A 27,250-nucleotide genomic window follows, 5' to 3' on the forward strand; every position below is an offset into this window, starting at 1 on the left:
ACTGAGGAACTAATCATTTGCTGCAGTTGATGAATAGAAAAACAGGCTTTGTTGATTTACTGTGTGAGGTGAAGAAAACATTTCTGAGAAACTCAGTTTATTAGTGGTGGACGTGGTGAGTTATGACAATCAGAAATCAGACATTGCCAAATGGGCACTTTCCTACTTTTGCATGCAGGCTATCAAGTAGGCCTACTTCTGTGTATGCTCAGGCGTACATGCTCCCTCAAGTTATCTGGAAAGAGAAACCAGACGCATGGAGAACTCCAAACAAAATACAATGACAAAAATGACAAAACTCGTAATGGTTTCTCACAAGTGTTGCAGGTTGTGAACTCAGCAAACAACGTTTCCAGTCCGAGAATGAGAACAGTAGGCCTAAATACACCATTAACAGAAATTAATATAACCAAATGATGGGGGATTAAAGGTACATGTACTAGGTTTTCTGGTGACAGGTAATTTATTTATTTAAAAAAAAAATACACATAAAGGGCAAACAATTCACACAAAGAAACAATGAATGGCAAGAATTGGCAGGAGACAACTGAACACCTTCTGGAGATCTGAGTGGATGCATTCTGGAGAGCTTGGCATGCATTCTGGAGAGCTGAGTGCATGCATTCTGGAGAGCTGAGTGCATGCATTCTGGAGAGCTGAGTGCATGCATTCTGAAGAGCTGAGTGCTTGCATTCTGGAGAGCGTAGTGCATGCATTCTGGAGAGCTGAGTGCATGCATTCTGGAGAGCTGAGAGCATGCATTCTGGAGAAAGACACTCCTCCCCTTCTTCTTGTCTCAACATTTTAAATTATACTAAACACATTATCTTCACACATATTTTAGATGCTATTCACTAACAGCACAGCTAGACCTACTGCCATGCGCACTACCCAAATTGTGGGTTTACCAAAAAGGACTACACACTTGTGATAATTAAAATAAAATAAAAAGCTAATGATCCTCTGTGTCTAAGTTATGCTCCCTGGTGTAGTATTTTGAATGATTTTATTTAGACAGTAGTAATTATATAATGTTGGCAACATCAATTTACTTTCGGGGAAACTATCATCCTAACAGTGCACTGTGCACCCGCCCACTTTCCTTTACCAATTCGTTAGAGGCTGAAACCAGGGTTCTGTATATAATGACGAGATGCTAATGTCTCTGCCGTAACAATGGGAGTCTTTGTCCAAAAGGCTGGAAGGCAGGTGACAAGTTTAGGTCTGCATATTATGCCCATAGAAACGCATTGGGCTTATTCTGTACAGATTTTGGCGAGAGTGAGCCCTCTCGCTTCCTCTATGCTGAAACGGTCATTGGAGAAAGCATCCGGGCGAGCGAAACAGCGTCCCTCTGTAGTCCATGTATCTGTTGCCATATGTCGTCTCATTCGGAAATTACCTTCATATTTCTATTGCGCAATCTGTACACTTCAATTTTGCAGATTGAATAGAGCCTCAAGTCATCTGTAGTGTTTCAGTTAATTTCCTGCTCCTGACAGGTCCTGCATTATGTGCCAGCACAATATACATGTACTGTATGTGTAAAGTAGGCTGCTTCTGTCCCCGTTATAAGGCGACTTGAAGCTCCATAGGTTACCATTCAATTAGGCTTCGGGGGAAAACTGCTCCATCTGACAGCGTTCCATGTGGGATTAATTTAGTCATGGGTAACTGCATACCTGGAGTGAGTCTGAAAAGCTTCAATTCTTGTTAATCTAACTGCACTGTCCAATTTACAGTAGCTATTACAGTGAATGAATACCATGCTATTGTTTGAGGAGAGTGCACAATTATAAAATGTATTAATAAACCAATTAGGCACATCTGGGCAGTATTGATACAATGTTTTAAACAGATATACAATGGTTCATTGGATCAGTCTAAAACTTTTCACATACACTGCTAGTGGGCAAAATCTAAATTGCGCCTGGGCTAGAATAATACATTATGGCCTTTCTCTTGCATTTCAAAGATGATGGTACAAAAAAACACGTGTTTTTTCTTAATATTAACTTTTACCAGATTTAATATGTTATATTCTCCTACATTTATTTCACATTTCCACAAACTTCAAAGTGTTTCCTTTCAAATGGTATCAGGAATATGCAGATCCTTGTATCAGGTCCTGAGTTACAGGCAGTTAGATTTGGGTATGTCATTTTAGGCCAAAAAAAAAAAAAAAAAGAGTTGGGTCCTTAAAAGTTTTTTAAGTTGGTCCACTCTGGACTCCAAAGGCAACAAGCCCATCTCCCGGAAGTGCTGTAACCCAATGTGTGTCCTACGGGGGACATTCAGCATATACAGTACCTGATAACATTATTTTGCATGACCTGCATTCTCTTTTTCAGCTTTTTTGATAGCCCACTATACCAAGCAGAGCAGGATTATCAAAATTACGCTGAATCAAGGTTGAGACAAGCAGTTTCTTAACTTTGATGTTAAATTATCTAGTGCTACGATATAAAAATGTAGATTTGTTTGCCATTTTAGAAATAATTTTTAGCAGCAATCAGGTCTCCAGAAAGGGATTGATCTAGGGACACACCAAGATAAGATACACTTCTTTTAGATTCAATCTCCTTGCCTGCACAGTTTACCTTTATCTTGTCAGCCCTAAGCAATCTATGTTTTTTTCCAAACAAAATCGATTAAGTTTTTCCCAAATGTAGTGACAATTTGTTGTCAGTCAACCAATCTCTAAAAAAAAATGCAATTCCTTACTCAGGGTCTCCTCTAGTCAATATAACTAGTCAAATATGAACTTTGTTCAGCACTTTTGAAATGTACAGCAACAGAACACGGGCCGTTCTTACAGTATTCTCCCTGTACACCAAACCAGAACTTTAAGATAAATAAAGGGGGCATATAAGCGGACAATGCTTATTGTCCGCTTATCTTACAATATTTGATGATTACATTTATCTAAAACAGGCTATAGACTACATGTGCACTACCAAGTCAGAACAGGACTAGGGAAATGGACCAAATTATTAGGGTGAGGCACATGGGCTAATAACAGCTTACTACACAACATACACTTGGTATTACTTTCAAGCTACAGTATGCATATATCCTTGGCATATTACATAATTTATGCAAGACATTTGGATTTATGCAAGACATTTGGATTCCCCCTGTGCTGTGTTCGTTTGAACAGGAAGGTGATGCAAACTTTGTCATCCAAGTCTGGCATTCTCTAGATTTATGGTGCTTTCAAGACAACTGGGAACTCAATAAAAAAAACAAAGTTGAATCATAATGTCATGGATCTTCAGGTCAGAGCTCTAGAAAGAGGTCAGAGGTTTTTTTTTTTTTTTACACCCTTATCTCCCCAATTTCGTGGTATCCAATTGGTAGTTACAGCCTTGTCTCATCGCTGCACTCCCGTACGGACTCGGGAGAAGGTCAAGAGTCATGCTTCCTCCGAAACACAACCCAACCAAGACGCACTGCTTCATGACAATGCCCACTTAACCTGGAAGCCAGCCGCTCCAATGTGTGAGAGGAAACACCATGCACTTGTCGACCATGTCAGCGTGCACTACGCCCGGCCCGCCACAGGAGTCACCAAAACCTCCCCTAACCTGGACGATGCTGGGCCAATTGTGCTCTGCCCCATGGGTCTCCTGGTCTCGGCCGGCTGTGACAAAGCCTGGACTCGGATCCAGAATCTCTAGCGGCACAGCTAGCACTGCGGTGCCTTAGACCACTACGCCACTCGGGAGGCGAGGTCAGAGTTGCCGAGTTGGAATTCTGAGTTGGATGACCGTTCAAAACGTATTTTCCTCAGTCAGAGGTCGTTTTTTTCCAAGTTCCCATTTGTCTTGGACTCACTGGAGTTTGAGATTTACCCAGTTCCCAGTTGTTTTGAATGAGGCTGCCCCACCACCACAGAAAGCACCGGGTTAGGCTGAAACGCCAACATTTTGGAGCTGCCTTACTCTTTGTTTGCTGCATTTTTAACTCAATGATTTAAAAAAAGTATATTCTGCCCTTGAGTTGCGTTCCCATGCAAAACTAGACAGATAGCTAACAACTAAGTCTTCAATAAAACTCCCAAGGCGTGACTTTTCTTGAATGAATATATTGAAAACGTTTATGTTGTGAAACTGCAAAATACAGAAAATAATATACTTTAGTATTCAATTCACACCGAAACACTGTAGCTGTACATTATACATTTGAAGTTGCATAAATACAAAGCACGCGCTAAGGTACCATGCATCTGGCATGATGCCAAACCATATAGCTAATTGTTACTCATATGGTAATTGGCTCCTTTCATTACTCTAATAATGTACAACCATTTATGTAGAATAACAAAGCACATTACACTAGGAACAGTAACAAAACTACAGTATTGTATATTTTACAATTCGTTTGCATGACGCACGAGCAAAGTAATACAGCTAACGACATACATGAAAGGCATTGCAATTTGTGAGTAAATGCAACTAACATTGATATGTAAGCAAATCTATCAATAACAAGATTATAATCATTAACTAAATGCTTGAATCGAATTTACAAACAAATATTTTCCAAGGCTGAAGCGTGACAAGAAATAACTACATTGAAAGACCTGCACCGTAGCGTTGTTTGTAGCTGCTTCTATGCGTGCAGAACAAATTCTCTACTTCCTGTTTGCGTAGTCTTTCTAAGTACCAGAAACATCCACTAGGGGGCAAATAACACCATTGAACACAATGAAAATCCAATTGAACCATTGTAATAAAATAATCTGTTACCTTCTAACAGGATGGCAGCACAAAGTACATTGTTTGCAAACTGATATGTGACACATATTAATGTCAAAATAACATGCAAAACATGTAATATATATATATATGTGTGTGTGTATATATATATATATATGTGTATATATATATATTTATATTATTATTATTATTTTTTTTGCCCCAAAATCCAATTCACGAAAGATAGAAATAGCACAGAGAAGAAAAGAAACGTGCCCGCGGTTAATGAATGTATATAAAGAGCATCCCAGTTTCCCTGTTTGCCTACTCAACCTAAACATTTCAAGTCATTAGAACTGTGCGCTTGTCACAGTAAACTACAGCCAGGCACTTATTAAAAATATGGATGTATTTTTCGAAAGTAATATTACCCAAATTAGGTGTTCCAACCCGATACATATTTTAATATACTATAACACATTAGAGAAAACTGTGAGTGATATACATTTCCAATGCGATGAATAAAGGCGTTTTCTCCTGTGCACGAGCTCAAGATAAAAGCCTGTAGGGGTGATCGAGCCCATCACCCCTGATATGAATTCTCCAGAGATGATGAGCAGACTCCCCCGCCTTGAGCAACTTGCGTCTTTCTGGAATGCTGGCGCGCGCGTCAGCTGTGAGCCAATCCGTGGCCCCAAACGTCACTATGTGGGTCTCATGGTCTGTGTTTAAAACGGAGAAATGCTCTGATGCACCGCATTCTCTAACACTTTGAGCCTCGAGTTTATTCCTCTGTCATTGGTGACAGCGCGCAATGACGATGCACCGCTAGGGGACCACAGTTTACGCACTGACACCTTCAGGTGGACACCGACTGTGGAGAGCATCTGTACCCTGGTAAGGCGATGGAGAACTCAAGCGTGGTGGTCACTGATGTTCCAACTGCTGGCCTAACAGAATTCCTCAACTTCACCATGAATGACACCATCTCCCGACTCTACGAAGGGTTCACAGATGAGCTCGCCATGACAGAATTACGCGTAACGAACGACCCGGTATCTCTGAAAGTCAACACTCTAAGGACTGCGTTTGCTGCTGGGCTTCGGGCTAAGCTGCCACCGACGGAACCTGCTCACTTGGTGGTTGCTTTTTGGGATTCCCCGCTAAGTCACGGAATCAATGTGTTTGTAGGGATTGTCTTGTGCTTCACCATGCTGGGCCTAGGGTGTACGGTAGATGTGAGTCAGCTTGGGGAACATATCCGCAGACCCATCGGGGTTCTGCTGGCGCTAGTGTGCCAGTTTGTTATCATGCCCCTGGTCGCCTTCCTGCTTGCTTTGGCATTCTCTCTCGACGATGTGGCGGCTATGGCCGTGCTACTGTGTGGCTGCTGTCCAGGAGGAAACCTATCCAACATCATGTCGTTATTAGTGAACGGGGAGATGAATCTGAGGTAACTAAAGGAACGAATACAACTATCTCCCACCTTTCCAAGTGGACTATAAAACGCAAATAAAATGATCTCAATGTATAGCCTACTTGGATGAATGGAAACCTAAACCTATATTAATTGATACATTGTCTGATATTGCACTTCATTCACGATGCCTATAACTCGAAGTTTAGGCACACGTAGGCTATTACTTGGATTTTACGCATATTGGTAGAATTTTACGCATGATAATTAAAATGGAATTTTACGCACAGTCGTATCTCCAGCATAGCATACTGTTGGGACTTGTGGTCCAGATTTTCAAAAAATATGGATTTGAACACATCTTAATTTATTAAATAGAACATGATGCCATTATTTGAGGACCCATCACTTAATATTCGTCCACCATTCTAAAAAGTAATATTAATGTACTGGTCACTCTGCTTTTGGGGACTCGAATAAAGTTAATGTGATGGTGTGATTCACTTTTGTCTTTCTCTTTTCAGCATCATCATGACCATTTCCTCCACGGTCCTAGCGCTGGTTCTGATGCCTCTATGTCTGTGGATATATAGCCGCGCCTGGATCAACACCCCGGTGGTCAACCTGATGCCGTTCGGCGCGATCATCCTCACCCTCTGTAGCACTCTCATCCCAATTGGCCTGGGGGTCGTGCTCCGGTACCGTTACAACCGGGCGGCGGACATCGTTTTAAAGGTATACAGGGCAGCCTCAAATAACGGTCCGGTATAGAGGAAGGTTTGGAGATGGGTTGACTGGTTCATTGTGAGATTGAGAGCACTTGGCACATATTTTAGACAGACAGTGAAAAGCTGGTTTGTTATATTCCTTTGCCCTTTTCCTTTCTATAGTTTAGTTTAGAAATATGATATTACACGAAATTCATCAATAAAATGTATTAGACCTAGGTACTATATAAAGAATACAATTGTAAGATTACCTCAATTACTTCCTGATTCTAAGTGTCACATTAAGAATGACATACAAGACTAAAATAGTACATTTTATGATTAAACAGGGTAGTTTTGCTAGTAAAATAAATCAACATTTTTGTAAAAGTCAATTGTGGATCTTTTGACTTTATAATCACTAGTGTGACATTGTACCCATTGAGTCATTTTTCTATGTCTAGCTTTTAGTGCCGACAAAGCCTGCTCACATTGCACAGTGACATCAGATGCAGAGTACTGTCAGGGAGAGCCCCTCTGCCCCTCCCTTTCACATGAATGTATCTAAAGGCAGCTCAGACAGGAGAGGGAGGGGCACGAAATGTGTGACAGAGTCATAGAACTGGATGATAGATACACAGAGGGGAAAGGATGCAAGAAACAACATCGATTCAAGTGGACCTTGCTCACTTGTAGCTTTCCCTTGCTCCTTAATAATACTGGTTCTGTTTGAATATCCTGAAAATGCGTCCATTGTTTCTTCCCTCTACCCTTCTAAAACAACCTGGATGTAGAGAATGTCGATGTCATAAAACCTGTGTTGATTCCGTGCTGTTTGTTTCCCCAGTTGTCTCTGTGGTCTCTGCTGGTGACCCTGGTGATGCTGTTCATCATGACGGGGGCCATGTTGGGGCCAGAGCTGCTGGCCACCATCCCTCCGTCTGTCTACGTGGTAGCTGTCCTGATGCCTGCCTGTGGCTACGCTGCAGGCTACGGCCTGGCCACCCTCTTTGATCTCCCGCCCAACATCCGCAGGACCGTGTCCCTGGAGACCGGGTGCCAGAACGTGCAGCTCTGCACAGCCATCCTGAAGATGGCCTTCCCACCACAGCTGATGGGGGGCATGTATATGTTCCCTCTGCTCTACGCCCTCTTCCAGGCCGCCGAGGCCGGCATCATCATCCTGGCCTACCGGATGTACAGGAAAGAGGTTCTACACAAACCAGACACAATCCCACCGGGGGACAACAGAGATATTGGATATAATAGGTTTGAAGACGAGGATATGGGTTTTGACACTTCTTACGGGGCGGTCACCATGAGTGACCCAAATCTCATCATGCTGGAGCCTTGTCCGGACTCTACTCCTGTTTAGTGCGCATGAGACGACGACGGCCCACCATGGGCGGAGTGGCGCATAAAGACTTTCAGGTCCGCTCATGACGTCACTATCAAAAAAAATCCCGCAGGGCAGAAACTCTATGGGTGTGTCTCATGACAGGACAGAAGACTGCAACTATTTATGAAGTGAGAGAATGATACAAAATATATGTGAAGCAATTCATAAGACCATAAAAACAATTATGAACAGGTTCATAGAAGTAAAAAAACATATCTGAGCTTACTTCATTCAACATCTTGTGTATGAATCAAAATGGCTGTGAAAATGGATTTCATAAAATATATTCATCCACTCTCGCATCACTGATGCAGGACAACAGCGGTTTACCAAATGTATCATCTCACTTGCTTGTAAAGTCAAACATGATCATGAGCTACATAGCTAACATTGTCAATGATTGTTTTGCATTCAAAGCAAGTATTCAAGTCGAAGGGTACATGTTTTGGTGCCTATAGTTTCAGTTCAAGAAGAAAAATCATGCAGTACAATTCTTCAACAAAACCTAACTACTCCATATCACCATATATGTACGATGACAACCCGTCTGTAAAATATACAATTGTGTATATGTTTATCAATGTATATTAAAATATATATGATATAGGAAAAATAAAATATCTACTGACACTTCTGCATTCTGTAATCTTGCGGAGTTCCGTTATATTTGCGGATTGGTCTTGGAGGCCAATTTAGGAGGACTGCCACACCTGCGTACAATTAATGAAATCGTGTCTCGTCAATCTATTTAAATCGGTAAACCAAATAACCCAAGTTGGCTGAGAAAAAATGGCTACATATGTAGACGAGTCGATCGACAGTTATTTCTATTCATCTTACAACCCTTATTCTGGCAGGTATCCCAAACCAAAAGGTGCGGGCTGGAGAAACAATTATTTGTCCAACTATGTGGCTACAGAGGACTATTTTGATAACCACCAGCGCGCGCAACTTAAATCCATCCTGTCTCAAATAAACCCCAATCTTACACCGAGGCTACGGAAAGCAAATACCAAAGATGTCGCTGTGCAGGTCAACCCGAAGAAGGATGTCTCCGTGCAGTGCTCCCTCGGCCCAAGGACTCTCATGACCGGAAAGCGAGACGCTTTGCGCAAGAGGAAACAGGAGGCCCAGGCACCCGGTAGCCCTGCGGGTAGTCCAGGCAGCTCGGTGGGAGGCGTGCTCTACCCTCGCACACTGGCTGTCTACTCGCCTGTAGCTTCTAGGAGACTTGCATATTTTCTAGAAGACGACAAAGGGGGACCGAGTGAAGCACAAACCGGTGACCCACCTGAAACCGTGAAGGCCGGGAAAAAGAATAAAGGCGAAAAGTCTGCAGAGGACAGAACAGAAAAGGCAAAGGACGAAAAGACTGGGCCAGGTAAAAAAACTAGTAAGAAGACTGACCGGTCAGTTACGACCGAGGATGTCAAAGCCGATCAGGATGGATCGGAAGTCAAGACCCGCGTGAGGTTTCAGGTGAGCCCCAAACGCTGACAGTAGTTTAGTCGGCCAGTCTGAAAGACTCAAAATAAACATTTGACATGTGAGTAATTGTAAAGGTGGCTGTGTAGTGGCCGTCTAGACCAAGATGCTCTATGTAATTCGCATTCTGACTAGACTCGATGCCTTCCTAGTTTCTGGAGCAGAAGTATGGGTACTATCACTGCAGAGACTGCAACCTGCGTTGGGAGAGCGCATATGTTTGGTGCGTCCAAGGAACGAGCAAGGTATAGTAAACTGGTCCATTCAATCCCTGGCGTATGACTACTGCTGCTACTCTGGTAGTGCCTCTTATCAAGTGCTGTCTCCGTTTCAGGTCTACTTCAAGCAGTTCTGTAGAACGTGCCAGAAGTCCTTCAATCCTTACCGGGTCGAGGACATCACCTGCCAGGTTAAGGATCTAGGCTTCTGTACTATATGTTAAACTGACAAATCATGACTTGACACTAAACTTGGGTCCTCCACTTAACCATGTCCTCTGTCTCCTCCACTTAACCATGTCCTCTGTCTCCACAGACTTGCAACAAGTCACGCTGCGTGTGCGAAGTGACCCCTCGCCACATTGACCCCAAACGCCCCCACAGACAGGATCTGTGTGGCAGGTGTAAGGGCAAGCGGCTCTCCTGTGACCGCACCTTCAGTTTCAAATACATCATCTAGCAGGAACCTGCACATGAACTGTCACATCTAAGTCCTGCAGCCCAGAGAAGCCCCTGTGCACATTTAAAGAGGCTCTGGGCTGGAGGAGAATACTTTTGGATTTCATTATTTTCTGTTATGCCTTTATTTTCATTATGATAGCAGGAAAACACTTCTGAATGTGAAATAAAGTGGCAATACTCAGCAGTCTACATTCTCTGGCATTTATCTCTCCCTGTCTAGCATGGCTTGTCAGTGGTTCAGATGCTAATCACTATGCACATGACCTGTTACTGAGGACAGCCTGACTAGCCAGCCATTGAGTGAGGTTACTGGAGCTCAATGCAGATGCAATTTTGCTAGGACTGTCTGGTTTGATTTTTCAATGGGCCTTTGAATAACAAGTCTGAAACATTCGATCAAGTTTTTATTTATCCAGAGAGAAGGCTTGGTATGTGAGATGACAAAAAAAGTATATTGGTAATGCATCCCTACAATTTTCCAGGAAAATCTGTTAAATTAAGATCAGCATTCAAATGCAACAGACAAGTTCTGTGAGGAATGAGTACAGTGATCGTTTACAATGTGCCATGACAAGTTTCCTGCAACACTGACATCAAGCAGTGCCTTTTCAGAAGCATAAGCAGAGCCTTAATGGCAGCAGTTTCCCCTCAGAACACAGGGCTGTGGCACACCATCAGTGCAGCTGTGTGCAGCCAACATGGATAAACACAGGCCTCAGTTTCCCCTCATGTCTTTTTAGAGGAGCCTGTTCCAGGGCTAACATGGAGATCACAGTGGAGAGAAGGAATGCATAGGGCTGTGGCAGTCCAACAGGAAGCAGAATCTATGCTAGCTAGCGCCTTTAACCAGTTCCAATTTACTGACCCACAATCCTCACCAGGCAGGCCAATCTTGGGGAAATGTTAAAGTTCGTGTGACAGGGTCATTAGTGACTATCAGCTATCTTTCTCACATCAGCTTCATACATCCTATTCGGATTAACAGTGCAACAAAAGTACAAGGGGAAAATACTGGTTTTACATTTTCTAAAATATATACAGAGTAAAATAAGTTAATGTTTACATAATGAGTTGTAGCCAGTCTGCACTTCTGTGCAATTATATGCATTTGTGTATACAAGAATATATACCACACAGCCTAAAGTCTCTACAGGCAGCTACTTATTTGGTTACAGAGTGAGTTTCATTAGAAGACCTGCTGAAGATGATGCTAGTCTCCAACGCAGGTGAATAAACAGATCAATTTATATTTTTCCAGTCCCTAAGGGAAGGGGGACATAGCTCCCCTAGGATTACAATGACATGTTAAATACCCTAACATTTACAACCTAGGATGTTAGCTCTAATAAAAAATAGTACATTTCTCAAAAAATATTATTGCAGTGCTTCTCTCTTTCAAGCATGCTTTTGAAAACTGTTTTTGTGTTTGTTTATGAATCTTGACAAGGACTGCCCTGTCCTCTCACAAAGCCATCCGGTTTCCTTCCGGACCGACTCCCAAGGCGCCCATGCTCCAACTTCTCTGCTACAAGAACACCACATCTCCCTGACCGAACCTCAAACCCCAACCAGTCTCCTGACTGGGGCTGAGGAGGCAACTGGCCAATATGGGAGACCCATCAGGTAATTTCCGCCAAAACGCTTCCAGTTTAGCATCATCATCCCCATTGTCTCCTTCCTACTTCTCGCTCCTGGGCCAGTCTTCACCAGTCACATAATACCCCAACTTATTGCAGCTGAATTTGGCAAGGTGGCTTATTCTGGGAAAACAGATACGAGCTTTTAAAGTATTTTATATATGTAATATATATTAATATGAGTCACAGCTATTCCCACACATCCTTTAGCCCTTATTAGGTGGAGTCTCTTCTGTCCTCCCCAAACACACGTCACTGTCTCCCCAGCCTCCAGAGCAGATGGAAGCTGTGAGTGGTACAGGAGAGGTCTACTGCAGTCCAGTCTAGTTTAGACTAGTCCAGTCCAGTCTTTGGGCCTGAAGGCTCACAGTCCAGTGCTGACCAATGTGGTCTGGGGGGCCTGGCAGGTTTGGGCCTGGCTCAGAGCCTCTCTGATCTGCAGGTTGAGCTCCATGAGGCGCCCGCTGGCCTGGGACAGGTCCCTGCTGGGCCCCACCACGGCCAGGCAGCCTGTCTGGCCCAGCGTCTGGTGACGGAAGTAGATGTGCAGGAGTGTCTGGACCGCGTCGTCTGACTCGTTCCCAAAGATGTCGTTAGGCCACAGAGACCTAGTGGAGGAGAGGGAGGAGGAAGAGAGCATCAGGACAGAAGACTAGACACATGCCTGTGTAGTCTATACATCGAGGAATAGGTGTAGGGTAGAAAAGATGTAGTCCTTTGTTTCTTTACCTGAAGGTTTTGACCTGTGTGAGGGCAGAGCCGAAGTCTCTGGCTCTCAGGGTCTCAATCAGTGATTGGATGGCTGTCTCCGTACTGGTCTGGGAAGCATCCGACACGCCCACATCCTCCTGTCCATCAACCCCTGACTCCACCTGCTTCAAACAGCTCTCAAGGATGGCCAGCTCTTCTGACATGTTGGTCACCTTGGAGACACGCAAAAAAGGTCAGATAATCTCACGTGTATTTGGGCACGTGCAAGACTTGTCTAGAAAGTCAATGAAGCAATGTGATTAATTGAAATATCTGACCTCATCTCTCCATGTGAGAAATGATTCACTCTCATTCAGGGGATTTAATGAGATTTATCTCAAGTAAAAAGCCATAAGACAGCAGGGCTAGACAGCAGCAGAACCACTAGATAGGGACTAAGAGAGTGCCTGACTGTCACTATGTCTTAGTGCTTGTATGTCTGGTCGGCAAAATTGTGTGCGAGCGCGTGAGAGAAAGAGCATATACGTGGAGGTATCTTGGATAATGTTTATATATTTTCTCCGGGGCACATTTGTATATTGTCATCTACAAAAGCGGCTCATGACTTTACAGATCGACTTTTGCCGTTACAGTATCTTTCATTCCAAAAAGCATAAGCTTGCCCATTCACCCACTGAATGGCAGGCACACACAATCCATGTCTCAAGGCTTAAAAATCCTTCTTTAACCAGTCTCATCCCCTTCATCTACACTGATTGGAGTGGATTTACAAAGTGACATCAATAAGAGATCATAGCTTTAACTTGAATTTACCTGGTCAGTCTGTCATGGAAAGAGCGGGTGTTCCTAATGTTTTGTACACTCAGTGTATATACACAGGAAGCAAGTGAGTTTAATTGAGCGTGTGCGTTGTCACTGCTTGTTTTCCTTTCAGGGAAGAGGTGGGAAGATGTAGGGGGCTTCAATGTCTCAAGCTTTCCTGAAACCAACCTGAAGTCCAATTAAAGAGCTCATTGGGGAAGGGAAATCAACGAACACACCCTCTCTGTGTTGACCTAGCATACACAATGGTGCGTGTGACGTGAAACACTCAAGTGTGCTTGAGTGGGTGACGAGCGATGTTTCTTTTTGGCTTGTAAATAAATGACACAACTAACCCCTATTAACACAGCCTAGAACTGTATTCATGCTGCCCTTCTGTACCACCCACATGGAGTGTCCCACCACACAGGCCCTGTTGAGTAAAGTGTTTGGGGGCAAACCCCTTGCTCTGTCTCACCTCTGCCTCTCTCTTGATGGTGTCCACATGACTGATGAGTTTGCAGTAGGCCTGGAAGAGCAGTAGCAGCTGGAAGTGCAGTTTGTAGAGCCTGCGACACAGCTCCAACTCCTACAGAGAGAGAGCAGAGACAGTAACACACCAGCCACACCAGGTCATAATGGTCACATGATCAGACGGACGGATATCCTGGGTTAGAGACTAACGGGGGAGGAGATGAAAGGGTTAACAAGGCACGGAGCGACGTCCCTACAGCAGGGGTCTCCAACCTTTTCTACCATGAGTTACTTTAAAAAAAAAATTAAACGTTGCAAGCTACTTATTTTGAGCTTTCAAATAGGCACTTTCTTCTCTTCTCCCCCCGCAGCTCTTCCCCGAGTCCTTAGTGTACAAGACAAAGTAGTCTTAATATACAAATATTTCCCACTCTTAAATTGATGTTCTGCATCGATGTCAATGCTTAAATCACATCAGAAGACCTTTTTTTGGGGGGGGGGTCTGGAAGAAAAAAAAGGGGAAAAAAAGTGTAATTCCCCTTTACTTGCGCATCTAGTTCTAGTGATGGTTCTGTACTGCTGCTGCTCATTTCATGACAATGTTTGCAAATAACAGATACAAATGATATACAGTACTTCATGATATACTTATGCCAGACAAGCCTATTTTTGCAGATAACATTTGAGACATTTTCAATGTCAATGTTGCGTTGGTTAGATAGTAGCTGGGAGCTTGCGGTGTCTGATACTAGTGAGATTTGTTTATGACAGTTTGCGGCGGAACGCGTGAAAATGGCATGTATGTGCAAAAGTATGTGGACACCTGCTCGTTGAACAGCTCATTCCAAAATCATGGCCATTAATATGGAGTTGGTCCCACCTTTGCTCCAATAACAGCCTTCACTCTTATGGGAAGGGTTTCCACTAGATGTTGGAACATTGCTGCGGGGACTTGCTTCCATTCAGCCACAAGAGTATTAGTGAAGACGGGCACTGATGTTGGGAGATTAGGCCTGGCTCACAGTCTGTATTCCAATTCATCCCAAAGGTGTTAGATGGGGTTGAGGTCAAGGCTCTGTGTAGGCCAGACAAGTTCTTCCACACCGGTCTAGACAAGCCATTCCTGTATGGTCCTCGCTTTGTGCATGGGGGCATTGTCATGCTGTTGCCACAAAGTTGGAAGCACAGAATCATCTAGAATGTCACTGTGTGCTGTAGCTTTAAATTTCCCTTCACTGGAACTAAGGGGCCTGAACCATGAAAAACAGCCCCAGACCATTATTCCTTCTCCACCAAACTTAACAGATGGCACTATGCATTTGGGCAGGTTCCATTCTCCTGGCATCTGCCAAACCTCGATTTGTCAGTTGGTCTGCCAGATGGTAAAGCGTGATTCATCACTCCAGAGAACGCGTTTCCACTGCTCCAGAGTCCAATGGCGGTGAGCTTTACACCACTCCAGCCAACGCTTGGCATTGCACATGGTGATCTTAGGCTTGTGTGCGGATGCTCGGCCATGGACAGCCATTTCATGAAGCTCCCGACTAACCGTTATTGTGCTTCTAGAGGCAGTTTGCAACTGAGTACCCACAATTATTATATATATATATTTTTTTACACATTACGCACTTCAGCACTCCCGTTCTGTGAGCTTGTGTGGCCTACCACTTCGCAGCTGAGCCGTTGTTGCTCCTAGACGCTTCTACTTCACAATAACAGCAGTTTACCGGGGCAGCTCTAGCAGGGCAGAAATTTGACGAACTGACTTGTTGGAAAGGTGGCATTCTATGACGGTGCCACGTTGAAAGTCACTGAGCTCTTCAGTAAGGCCATTCTACTGCCAATGTTTGTCTATGGAGATTGCATGCCGATGTGCCCGATGTTATACACCTATCAGCAACGGAAGTGACTGAAATAGCCAAATCAACTAATTTGAAGGGGTGTGTGCACATACTCTTGCATATACAGTGTATTTTCAGAATTGTTTGGCGAGCTACTCATCAGTGGGCTGTAATCGACTTGTTGGAGACCCCTGCCCTAAAGAGAACCGACGAGGCCTAGGTTACAGTCTAGCCCTATTAACTAGCTACTAACCAATCAGAGGTCGGCATCATTATTAGCCATGGAGGACTGGGTTATACAAAGACCATCACCACCTGTGTCACGACCCTTATGGATAAGGTCCGTCCAACCACAGAGCTAAACCGACCAAATATGTTACTGGAATGATCAAAACATTCTCTCTAATGCAGGAAACATGGAAGAGAATGGGAATTTGAACAGATATGGAAATGGTGCAATAAGCATGCAAAATGAAGGTAGACTAAACATGGCTTCACAGCTCTCTCCCCATCCTCTTCCCCTCCCCGTAACCCAGGGCAACACCCCCCCTCTCAAATCAGGCAGACAACTACCACAATCATGATTTCATTTGCGCAATTTTACATCTGCTGTGTAAATCAGTAGGGATGAGGGAGGGGTTAAGACATTGACAAGATTATTCAGCCAAGGCGAAGCCAAAAGTAGAGCATATATCTGCATACATGCCAATGATGAGAAACAGTAGGCTTGGGGAAATTATTTAGATATATGAGAGAGAGGTGGAGTCAGAGTGGGAGGGCCCAGGCCTTGGTTGGTTGACGACTGCGGCAGGAGAGGGATGAGATGGTCAGTGTGTAGTCCGGACATCATGATTATATTGGAGTCTAGAATACTTAGAGAACCACTTACTGCTAGTTTTTCCATTTGCTAAGCAAGAGGGTGAGCAGGTCACAAAAACAAACAAACAAAACAGGAAGAGAGAAAGACCAAGAATTAGTGAGCCTTCACATCGCAACCCTGATACAGTGACCTGACAGACGAGGAGGGGAGGGGTAACAACCCCTCCATCATAACGCCCATTCCCAGGTCAGGGGGAGGCTTAGTCCCAACAGTGGTTCTCAGATAACACAGCGCACATTAGCTGGTCTAGGATCAGTGTGTTCAAGTCAAAGCAGTGTATAAATACAGAGATGGAAAACAGAGAGCAGGATATAGACAGAGAGCCAAGAGGGGGAGAAGAGAGAGCCAAGAGGGGGAGAAGAGAGAGCCAAGAGGGGGAGAAGAGAGAGCCAAGAGGGGGAGAAGAGAGAGCCAAGAGGGGGAGAAGAGAGAGCCAAGAGGGGGAGAAGAGAGAGCCAAGAGGAGGAGAAGAGAGAGCCAAGAGGAGGAGAAGAGAGAGCCAAGAGGAGGAGAAGAGAGAGCCAAGAGGAGGAGAAGAGAGAGCCAAGAGGAGGAGAAGAGAGAGCCAAGAGGGGGAGAAGAGAGAGCCAAGAGGGGTAGAAGAGAGAGCCAAGAGGGGGGAAGAGAGAGCCAAGAGGGGGAGAAGAGAGAGCCAAGAGGGGGAGAAGAGAGAGCCAAGAGGGGGAGAAGAGAGAATTAAGTAGAAGAGAGCAGCGAATGAGTATGTGCCTCTCTGCTGATGAGAGTACAACAGAGCTTTAGTCTGTAATAGGTCATTTTTCACAGCCAAGCATGTCCTCTGACCTGAAAGGGGGGGGGGCAAGCAAAGAGGCAATACATCTAGAACCTCCAGCAGCGGTGTCAGAGTACAGGAGGAGACCGCACGGTAGAGGTTCTCAGCTGTCCTCAGATCAGCTACATCTACCATGATGAGCTGAAGTAATACTGGCTTCAGGACCAGTGGTCAGTTCAGTAGTGATTATATCACTGAGCTGGTGGGATGTTAAAATATGGTGTTGAGGACGAGGGGAGATGAATTAGCTTTGACGCGTGAATTTTTTTTTGTTCTCAAACAGGCGTGTTATCATGCGTATCGACTGTTTGACTGTGTTAGAAAAGGCACTCAGACTGTCGTCACATTTCCTGAAAGACGAAAAGTTGCTGTGTTCAGATGTGTGTGGGTTAGTCATACCTGGGCTTGAGTGTTGGGTTGTTGGTTGCCATCTTTGTCACGAAACGTCTTCCTGCAGTTCTCCAGCCACTGTGTGAATGGGATGAGGGAGGGAGGGAGAGAATACGTCATGAAATTGTCTTTTTTCTTTCGACGAGTGTGTGTTTGTGCAGGGGTCAGGTGGGGGGTAGATTTAATAAGAGTGCTGTACTTAGCGAATTAAAGAGGGTTGGTTCCAGTGCAGGGGGGTGGAGACCAATCCTCCAGGAACTGCACCCGTCTCATTCAATTAGCGCCCCTGCATCCTGGAGCCCTCTCTATCAATCTCATCTGTCCTCTTTACCCCCCCCCCTCCATCTCTCCTTCCTCCCTCCCTCCTGTCCAACCCTCTAACTGATTTAGGAGCGCCAGAGAATATTTTTAGCCCGTCAGCAGAGGATGTCGCTAGCAATGAGGACGCTAACGGACGCCAAATCCACTCGTATCCTCCTGTGATTCAATGGCTGACCCGACGACAAGCGACAGCCGACATTTATCTCCTTATGACTCAGCTCATTGTCTCGGTTCTGTTCCCTCAGCCTCTTCCTCCCTGAGCTGGGCTGGAGGTGAAATGAGGCGTAATCGGACAGCTCATTGTCTCGGTTCTGTTCCCTCAGCCTCTTCCTCCCTGAGCTGGGCTGGAGGTGAAATGAGGCGTAATCGGACAGCTCATTGTCTCGGTTCTGTTCCCTCAGCCTCTTCCTCCCTGAGCTGGGCTGGAGGTGAAATGAGGCGTAAATCGGACAGCTCATTGTCTCGGTTCTGTTCCCTCAGCCTCTTCCTCCCTGAGCTGGGCTGGAGGTGAAATGAGGCGTAATCGGATAGCTCATTGAGCCTTCAGGTTTTCCTCACTATAAATGAGAGGCCATTGAAGTGCCACTCAGTGTTCTGGTGCAGGGCCGGTCTGCAGACAGATATGTGCTATGATAATTAGCCATAGAATAAGGATGTGTGATTGCGTGGTCTGAGGGTTTAGGAAACTACAGGTCAGAGTACTGTAGATAGGGACGAGTGTGTAACGATTAGATGTACATGGTGATGAACGGGGAAAGCTCACCTCCTCAGCCGCCTCTCTTTTGCCGTTGTAGGTGTCCAGGTGCTCCTGCAACTCCAGCACACTAAACTTCAGAGTCTCCAGCAGTCCACATGACACCAACTACGACACAGACCAGACGCGTTAACCAACTGCAGGACACAACCAACTACACAATACAACATCACATGAGTGTGTCAACTCCCTGCAGTATAGGCCAAGTGCATTTGCACTGCGTAACAAGTACGTCTGATTATACAACTGCTGCTGTCGCTAAAAATATCTTACCGACAAGCATGCTACAGTTAGCTTCGTCATGATTCCCAACCAGAGAAATGATGCAACATAACTTCACATTAAGGAAGTGGTCATCTCTGGGTTAGCAGGCGCAGACTCACCGTCTCAGCGTCCAGCAGCACCGTGGGGCACTGGGAGTGAGAGGTCATGACCTCTAGGGAGCTGAGGAACTGGTTCCCCATTCGCTGCAGCCGCTCTCCTAGGAAACGCACTGACGAGTGGGTGATGTCGCCAAACTTCCTCTGCGTGCTCTGCAGACACCAAGACAATAACACACTCAACAGAGCGAACACACACAAATATATACAAAACATACAACTAAACATATTCCACGCTTTCACCTTAAATAGCCGGGAGAACACGTGGAAGGTGTACACAGCAGAGGACCCATCCGTGTCCGACAACATCTGGTTGACATGGCAACGCCAGGCGTCCTCCTCGTCGTCATAGGCAACGGGCTGGAAAGCTGCCAGGATGGCGGAGAGGAAGGGTGAGGGGGGCGGAGAGGCCTGGACCTCTGAGAAACCATCTTGATCGCCCTCATCCTGACTGAGAACAGACAAACACACAGGGTCTGTCTTAGTACCACTGACACACACACAGGATTCACCCAATTCTGAATGCACAAACACATACACCCTCGCTCTGACTGCAACCAAAACAACCTCACACTTCCGTCTCTCGCCTCCTCCCCTCTCCCTCTGCAGAGGTTTCTGCTGCAGTGTTTCTTTTGCAGAGCTCTACTACAGAGCAAAGAGAATACATGGCTCTCCTACCATCTTAACACAACCACACACACACGGATACTCACAGGCCTGTGGGACCGAACAGCCTGACGAAGCAGACCGAGTAGAAGTATCTGATGCCTGCGCTGCCGAGCGCTGTGGAGGACACAGACTTCGTTCTCATCCTCACCTTAACTCCCTCTCTCTCTCTCTGCAGCACAGTAACACAGTCTCTCTCTCTCCCTGCAGCACAGTAACACAGTCTCTCTCTCTCCCTGCAGCACAGTAACACTGAGTCTCTCTGCTAGCTGCACTAGCCTGCCTAGCACACGGCACCGTACCACACAGGAATGCAGAGCAGAGCTCTATCTGAGCCCAGCATCTGACACACACACACACACACACACACACACACACACCAAGGCCCCAATCTCACAGCAGGCAGCGCAACACCTCCTGCCGAGTTAAGCTTTCTTGTTGGCGCACAAACACACACAGCAGAGCCCCTCTGTTTTCCGGGGGAGGATCATTAGGAGCACTGCCATTCCCTCTAGCGATCAATCAAACTGCCTGAGTTTTGGAAATGGGGGAAATTAATTCAAGTACTTGTGTACTGAATGAGCAAGCAAGAAGTGTATACGTGGTTTCTACATCTCTGGTAGTTGAATAGAGTTGGTATGTGGCTGTACTGTGATCAGTGTCCTCTAGACGGAGTTGGTCCACCTTGATGAGCGTGTGTATATTAAAAGGAAAGAGAGGAGCCAGAGCTGGCCCACCTTCAGAGAGATGCCCGCCTCTCCAGCCCAGCCCCAGCTCCACTACCAGCCCTGCCCGCGTAGGAGAAGAGCCAGAGATGAGCTCACCAATTACAGCAGTTCATAAGACCAGGGAAATCGCAGAGGCGCCAGGCAGCCCCGACACGACACACTCAGCCGCCCACTTGATCAATTACTTGGGCAAACACAGAACGCACATACAATACTTGCTGTCATGATACGAAGACCCACACACACACACAAAACAGGTTGGGAGCAACACATGGTCAGCTGCAGAGCAGTGCCCCTGGAGCAGGTTAAGGGGTTAAGTGCCTTGCTCAAGGGCACGTCAGCAGTACGTGGCACCTGAGATATTGATGCCAGCAATACTCTGGTTGTTGACTCACTCCCCCCAGATTCCGCTTCGCCGCATGCAAGTCTGAACTGAAAACAGGTATGCAAATGTAAAACAGGATGACAATCTAGAGACGGGATCAATGATACCTGCCAACAATATACACCCGACGACAAACAGATATCTGACTAGAGGCCACAACCACCGCACATATGGCCACTCATACAGGTCCTCTGATACTGGTCAGTAAAGTCAGTAGACTTACCTGGACATGTCGGAGAAGTCAGCCTCCTCCTCCTCACAGCGGTCGTCAAGCTCCTTCAGTGCCAGCGTCACGTCCTCCTCACACACAGAGCCACAGGGGCTGTCTAGGATGGGGGGTAGAGGCATGGCTGTGAGGGAGTCCCTCTCTTCACAGAGGGACCCCGGCGGGGTGTCTATGGCCGGTGGGAGAGGGGGGGCCGGGTCCAGGTCGTAGTGGGAGTCGGTGAGGTCACACAGCTCAGGGGGCAGAGGGGGGGCACTGCTGCCAAACCCCGTGTCCGTGCTCACGCTGCTGCTCAGCTCATCTGCCGCCGTCATGCTCACCCCATCCTAAACAGCCAGCAGGGGGAGCTCAGGAGGTCAGATATACACACTCACTACATCATTATACAAAGATACATTCTCTCTCTCTCTCGAGACCTTACAGAACCGGTTGGTTGGCATGACAGCCCTTCTAAAAGTCTCCCTAAGAGTTACTTCAGTGGTTGCCAACAGTTTTTTTTTTGCTTATTGTACCATCAACTGAATTTTGCTCTGCCTGGAGTACCCCTGAAGTACCCCCTCACTTCCCCAGTGAGTTTATGGTCTGGTGGGTCTTCTCAAGAATCCCCCTGTGTCTTGGCCATGTACCCCCACCAGGGCTCCCAGTAACCCTGGGTAGGAACCACTGATCTACTTAACCTTTATCTATTCCTGACAAAAACATTACTGGCTTAATCTCATTTTATAACATTCAAGAAAATAGAGGTCACGGTCAGCATAATTCAAGAGATTGATGTTCACTTTAAAAAGCTCATACTGTAACTTGGTGTTTTTCTAGAGAAAGGGAACACGCTAAAGAAATAGGGCCAAAATCAATCTAGTGTTGCACTTATGTCAGGGGTGTCACTTAAAAAAATCTAAAAATGGGGAGGACGGGCTCATGGTAATGGCTGGAACGGAATAAATGGAATGGTCTCCCACAAAACACCTGGTTTCCCTGTGTCTGATACAATTCCCTCCATTCATTATTATGAGCCGTCCTCCCCTGCCCTATGCCTTCTAACCCATACGGATGGATCATAAACTACCGATTTATGGCTCACACTAAATGACTAGCTACAGAAGACCATAAAACGTGACGTTTGAACACAACGCCACATTGTTACCCGACTGACAATGACAAACTGCTCTGCGGTGGCAGTTACCTGCATTAAACCACAGTGTGCGTCATTAGACAGGAAACACTACAAGTCAACTGTGTTCATGGAAGACACGTCCACGGAACGGGGGTCTAGAACATGTAATTGAAATGGACGTGTTCTGTCTGTGCCTCGTTTCCCTCCATTTAAGGGTCTAAGGAACAGAGAGGAGAAGGTGGCAGGCTGCCAGAGCGTCCCCGAGGCACGATGGCTTCATTACAGAAAGCTTTTAGGAGTGGGTGGCCGTCCGGGCCGTCGTGGAGGGGATGAGCAAGAGAATCGATGGTTTTATCTGGGGCTCATTACACTAAGAGCTGGGCCTATCATGAGGAGATGTCCTTGAGCTGATGGGTATGGGCAGGGGCAGTAGGGGCTCACAGGGAATCTTTATTCACATTATTGGGGGGGTGTAGTAGTGGCAGAGATAAAATGGACTAATGGAAGCTGTTAGTGATTATGGGTTCCCTAACCGTGTTCCCTGGTGAACTGTCCTCACTGGTTATATCTAAACGCATGTCTGTGTCGTGTCACAATGCTCTCTAGCGTAGCCGGCTGAACTAGCTCATACTCACATATGGGTCTGCCCCGCTGGTGTCCAATGCGCAGCACGTATTTAACGAGGGGTTTTGTTTTGAATGTTCAGGTTCCAAATTGAGAGGTGAACCGTTTCGGCTAGCCTGAGGTGAGCATTGACGATGATCTCGTCCCCCCCAATTACACAAGCAAGAACCACAAACCAGCTAAATCAGAGAAAGCAAGAGCCAGCCCACCACAACACCCACAAGCCCCGAGCAGCGCGACAAGCAGAGAGAAAGAGATGAGACGGAGGGAGATGTGAACAAAGAGAGCACCCCTTACGGCCCTGTCCAGAGAACAGGCAGGACAAGAGCCAGCCCACTGCACCCCAGGTACAGCACTCTCCCTAGAGGCAGGCGGAGAGAGAGGAGGTGGCCACCAACCCTCTGCGTGAAAAAAACATGACTGACAGAGAGCCCAGCAGAGGTAGAAAGTGGTTAAAAGAAGAAGATAAGGCGCTAGAAAGAACCGGAGCACCCCGATTTATTTCTCCCGATTGGTCGCACCTCAGGCAGCTGACTGCTGTTTGAGTCAGAGCGGGGCATCTCCAGTGCAGTGCTGTCCTGGCGGGGCAGCAGGGCCGTGGTCTCCTCTGTCAAGGCACTGCTGGACGACTCCTGCGATTGCTGCAGAGAGTCCACGTGGTTGGACGTGGCATCGTCCGTAGCCGAGTCACTGTTCATCTGGAGTGAGAGACGGACGCAAAGAACGGTTCAACTTTTCCATTTGGAATTAGATAGTAAATAAATCAAACCTCCAAACTCTATATATTATCTGGTCTCCTCTGCTCCGAGTCTCCAGGATATCTGCTAGTATACTGTTAAGTTTCTATTGTTCAACATGCAAGTTTATTTATTTTTTTGCATACAAGAGTAAGACGTTTACCAATAATAAAAAATCTGCTATGTTCCAGGCATCCTTACAAAACATTCTTGTTATTCGAAAAAGTATATATTCTTACATTACTCCGTCTGCAAATGACATGCTGCATGCTCATGGTAGCATTGTTTAAAAGTTACTACAAAGCCGTGTTTGGGCCCAAGGGCCACTAGAGGATCAGTCTCACAGTGCACTATCAAGAGCAAAGGAGGACTAAGAAGACAGCACAGACTGAAGAGCAGCTCCAGGAATAACAGCATATTGTCGATAACACCCTGGGAAGATATATATATATATTTTATAGCAAAGCAAAGAGACGTTAGAGAAAGGCAGCCAGAGGTTTGGGGGTTAAAACGATATTGGGTTCATGCTCACAAAGGAACATGCTGTTCATTTTCTGCCAGGTGTAACTTGACTACATACGTTTTTGCAATGGCATGCTATGGACTCGAGTTTCACTTTATTGTAACTAATCTCCCAGTTAGTTCATTGATTCCCATATGTTATGTCTGTGACCTTTAACATATCAGAAAGCTGGACTGATTCTTAGAAGTACAGTGTTTGGGTCTCTACTTTACTTACCTAAAAACAAACTTCTGGGGGAAGGGGGGTACTGGTTTGTGGGTAAAATTAGGGTAGAGCATCTATGATTGGGGTGAAGGAGGGTAGAGAGGGAAATAGTGACTGTTACCAGCGGAAGCAAGCATCTATCCCCAGGGCAAACCGGGTAAGGTAGCAGCTCTGCAATAGCTCTGCTCAGCGGACACACACACCATGCCAACGGGCTGTGTGAGGAGCATGGGGACGGGAGGGGGGCGGGAGGGGGACGGGGGCACCCTGGTGGTGGGTGAGACTTACGAGGCCAGAGCGGGTGAGAATCTGGCTAGCGCTCAGTACCTCCTCCTCAGATGACTCGTCCGTGTCCTCCTGGTTGGTGAGATTGAGGCTGGGCGTGCTCCCGGTGTACTGGCACTCCTGCAGGGACGGCGTGTCCCCGTCTCCCTCCCCCTTGTCCATGCTGTCCAGGGAGCGCCGGCGCACGCCCCAGTTAAAGTTGTCCATGCTCTCCCCCTACAGGAAACAGCAGTCAGATACCAGTAGAACTAACTGAAGTGTGAGATATCTGTCGAAGATGTGGATGGATGACAACAGCACAAGAAACCAGAAGTACGTCACTAACATGCCACATCTAAAAGAGCTGTGTTTGCAGTAATGGGAAGGGCCAAGGCTCCAAGGCTTTGACCCTAATCACTTCGGACATAGAGCTGCAAAACTTTAAAGACAAACTAAATAAAAGCACAAGAGGAGGAAAATCAGGACAAAGTGCAGACGACATCAATCATGAAACACAAAGTATTTGTGGCATGCTTCATTGGCTGTCTGTTTCTAGACTGACAAAACAGGTGCTTCTACAGGGTGACAATCACATGGACTGACAGAGGGCCACCGGGGCACTGAGGAGAGCAGCTCTTGCTGGCCCAAAACTTACCTGCAACTCCTTGTGGCGGGAAAGGAGGAAAGGTAACAAAGTGAGTTAGGAAGAGTTGGCAGTAGGGACAGTTAGAGGACAACATGGACGAAAAGTCATACCGAGACACACACACACACGTACTTGAGTGCACGAGTCCACAATCACACACACTGAATGAAACCATTTATTGTCACCCATCAACGACATGATCTAAAATGATGCAACAGCAGAGAGACTATTGCAAATGATTATATACAAGACAGGTGTGTGTGTGTGTGTGTGTGTGTGTGTACAGATGACTTATCCTAGTGTACAGTAAATCACCCCTCACCTCAGCATCTTCCAGCTCCACGTCCAGGAAATCAAAGTCCTTGAAGACTCCAAACTGCTGCTCACTTCCTGCATCCTCTCCCTGCAGGTCCTCCTCCCTCACCACCTCCTCCACCGTGGGGATCAGACTGGTCTGCTGGTCACCTGAGTCCAGGTCCTCGTTGGATGAGAACACCACCTAAACACAGACAGAGAGTACAGTTATGGTAAACATGTACAAGTTAAAGCACATGGAGGGATAGGATATGTTTTGTTGAAGTTGATCACTAGTCCTGCTCGCTCACAGTTTGACATGCCAGGTGTCTTACAGAAGGATTCTTGGGAACGCCAGACTCAGGACCACACAGAGAGAGAACGTTCATGAGCTTCTCTCTGGTTCTCCTCTGAAATAAGACAACATAAACCAAAAATTCATGAGACATTCCAACGTTAAACATATCAAACCACGTCGTAACATATCCCGTGGCTGAAAGTACCTGAGAGAGTTGGGGCCTCTTCCAGCTGACAGGCACCAGGCCGTTGGAGTTGGATCCAGAGGAAGTGGAGGACGTGCTCCGGGTCACAGCGATGACTTGCGGTTTCCCATTCCGCCCTGCAGCTGTGCGCTGGTCCCCGTACTTATGCCCTATGATGGGCGTCTGGGGGTCAAAGGTTAAACCAGTTCATCTGGATTACACAGGTCTGATTATTTTCTGATAAATGGTAGGGGATGAAGGTAAAAGACGAGTGAGAGAAACATGGAAAGAGTGAAAAAAACAATCAATCAGAGAAGGACGAAAAGATAACAAGGACCTAGATCAGGACAGATGTCTGAGAAAGGTACTTCTTTGTTTTGACGTTTTAGCAGCATATACAGTTTCACACAAAAACATGTTACAACATAACACACAAAGCACAACAGTTTAAAAACATCCATTTACACATAGAGCAGGCAAGACCTCACCTCTGAGATGTCAAAGTGGAAGTCCAGCGTCTTGCCGGGCAGCTCCTTAGAGGAGTTGTTGAAGATGCGAGTGAAGGCGATCTCTGGGGATCCAGAGGACTCAGTGCTGTAGGAGCGCTGCACCTCGTCTGGCACCACCAGGCTGGCCGACCGAGACACCACCAGCTTCAGGATGTTCTGGGCCTCCTTCCAGTACGGGCTCTGGGGAATGCACAGGAACAGAGGTGGTGTTGGTTAGATTGTCAATAGGAGAGAATTTAAAAATGGTTTTAGGAGGACACCTCAGTTATAGGGAAAGTTAAGAAATATATTGTCTTTCAGTGCTCCTATGATACTGTATGACATTTTCTAATTCAAGTTATCATGTCACGTACACAAGTACAGTGAAATGCCTTTCATGAAAGCTTGAAACCCAACAATGCAGTAATCAATATAGTACTAACAATACAAAAAATAACAAGGTAGAACAAAAACATGACAAATAAAAATAAGAACACGC

The 27,250-nt window shown here is 46.0% G+C and overlaps 3 protein-coding genes across 23 annotated transcripts in view; 2 read left to right on the forward strand and 1 right to left on the reverse strand.

The window, feature by feature from the left end:
- Positions 1–5,450: 5,450 nt before the first annotated feature.
- On the forward strand, positions 5,451–8,233 carry LOC110521658 (sodium/bile acid cotransporter 4-like). The gene is made up of 3 exons (XM_021599387.2): positions 5,451–6,153; positions 6,642–6,852; positions 7,672–8,233. The coding sequence occupies exons 1-3, from the start codon at positions 5,606–5,608 to the stop codon at positions 8,197–8,199; spliced, it is 1,287 nt and encodes a 428-aa protein (XP_021455062.2). The 5' UTR covers positions 5,451–5,605; the 3' UTR covers positions 8,200–8,233.
- Positions 8,234–9,009: 776 nt separating this feature from the next.
- Positions 9,010–10,576, forward strand: LOC100136720 (zygote arrest 1). The gene is given in 4 exon segments (NM_001124681.1): positions 9,010–9,702; positions 9,861–9,953; positions 10,043–10,117; positions 10,243–10,576. Coding segments are annotated over 4 exon segments (1,002 nt in total). The 5' UTR covers positions 9,010–9,012; the 3' UTR covers positions 10,387–10,576.
- Positions 10,577–10,779: 203 nt separating this feature from the next.
- Positions 10,780–27,250, reverse strand: part of LOC110521657 (protein furry homolog-like) — a 90,975-nt gene continuing 74,504 nt past the window's right edge. For 10 of the 21 annotated variants that reach the window (XM_036968607.1, XM_021599383.2, XM_021599381.2 and 7 more), the window contains 17 exons: positions 26,752–26,952; positions 26,285–26,446; positions 26,093–26,191; positions 25,810–25,986; positions 25,497–25,505; positions 24,866–25,078; positions 23,635–23,811; positions 21,373–21,701; positions 21,119–21,196; positions 19,614–19,821; positions 19,374–19,523; positions 19,000–19,098; positions 17,925–17,993; positions 16,742–16,759; positions 14,016–14,126; positions 12,755–12,948; positions 10,780–12,633 (listed from right to left, as the gene is read on the reverse strand). In XM_036968607.1, coding sequence (XP_036824502.1) covers positions 12,390–12,633; positions 12,755–12,948; positions 14,016–14,126; positions 16,742–16,759; positions 17,925–17,993; positions 19,000–19,098; positions 19,374–19,523; positions 19,614–19,821; positions 21,119–21,196; positions 21,373–21,701; positions 23,635–23,811; positions 24,866–25,078; positions 25,497–25,505; positions 25,810–25,986; positions 26,093–26,191; positions 26,285–26,446; positions 26,752–26,952 — 2,538 coding nt within the window. In that variant the 3' untranslated portion in view covers positions 10,780–12,389. The remainder of the gene's footprint in view (positions 12,634–12,754; positions 12,949–14,015; positions 14,127–16,741; positions 16,760–17,924; positions 17,994–18,999; positions 19,099–19,373; positions 19,524–19,613; positions 19,822–21,118; positions 21,197–21,372; positions 21,702–23,634; positions 23,812–24,865; positions 25,079–25,496; positions 25,506–25,809; positions 25,987–26,092; positions 26,192–26,284; positions 26,447–26,751; positions 26,953–27,250) is intronic. The other 11 variants (XM_021599374.2, XM_021599372.2, XM_021599376.2 and 8 more) reach the window with 9 other exon arrangements.

The sequence above is a fragment of the Oncorhynchus mykiss genome, chromosome 30 (genome assembly GCF_013265735.2).
Source record: "Oncorhynchus mykiss isolate Arlee chromosome 30, USDA_OmykA_1.1, whole genome shotgun sequence".
Lineage (NCBI taxonomy): Eukaryota > Metazoa > Chordata > Actinopteri > Salmoniformes > Salmonidae > Oncorhynchus > Oncorhynchus mykiss.

What these genes read in the sequence shown, in the direction of transcription:
- LOC110521658 (XM_021599387.2), top strand. Translation starts at nt 5,606, where the DNA reads ATGGAGAACTCAAGCGTGGTGGTCACTGATGTTCCAACTGCTGGCCTA. An exon ending in AACGGGGAGATGAATCTGAG is followed by an intron (nt 6,154 to 6,641) that starts GTAACTAAAGGA and finishes TTCTCTTTTCAG; the next exon opens with CATCATCATGACCATTTCCT. An exon ending in CGGCGGACATCGTTTTAAAG is followed by an intron (nt 6,853 to 7,671) that starts GTATACAGGGCA and finishes TTGTTTCCCCAG; the next exon opens with TTGTCTCTGTGGTCTCTGCT.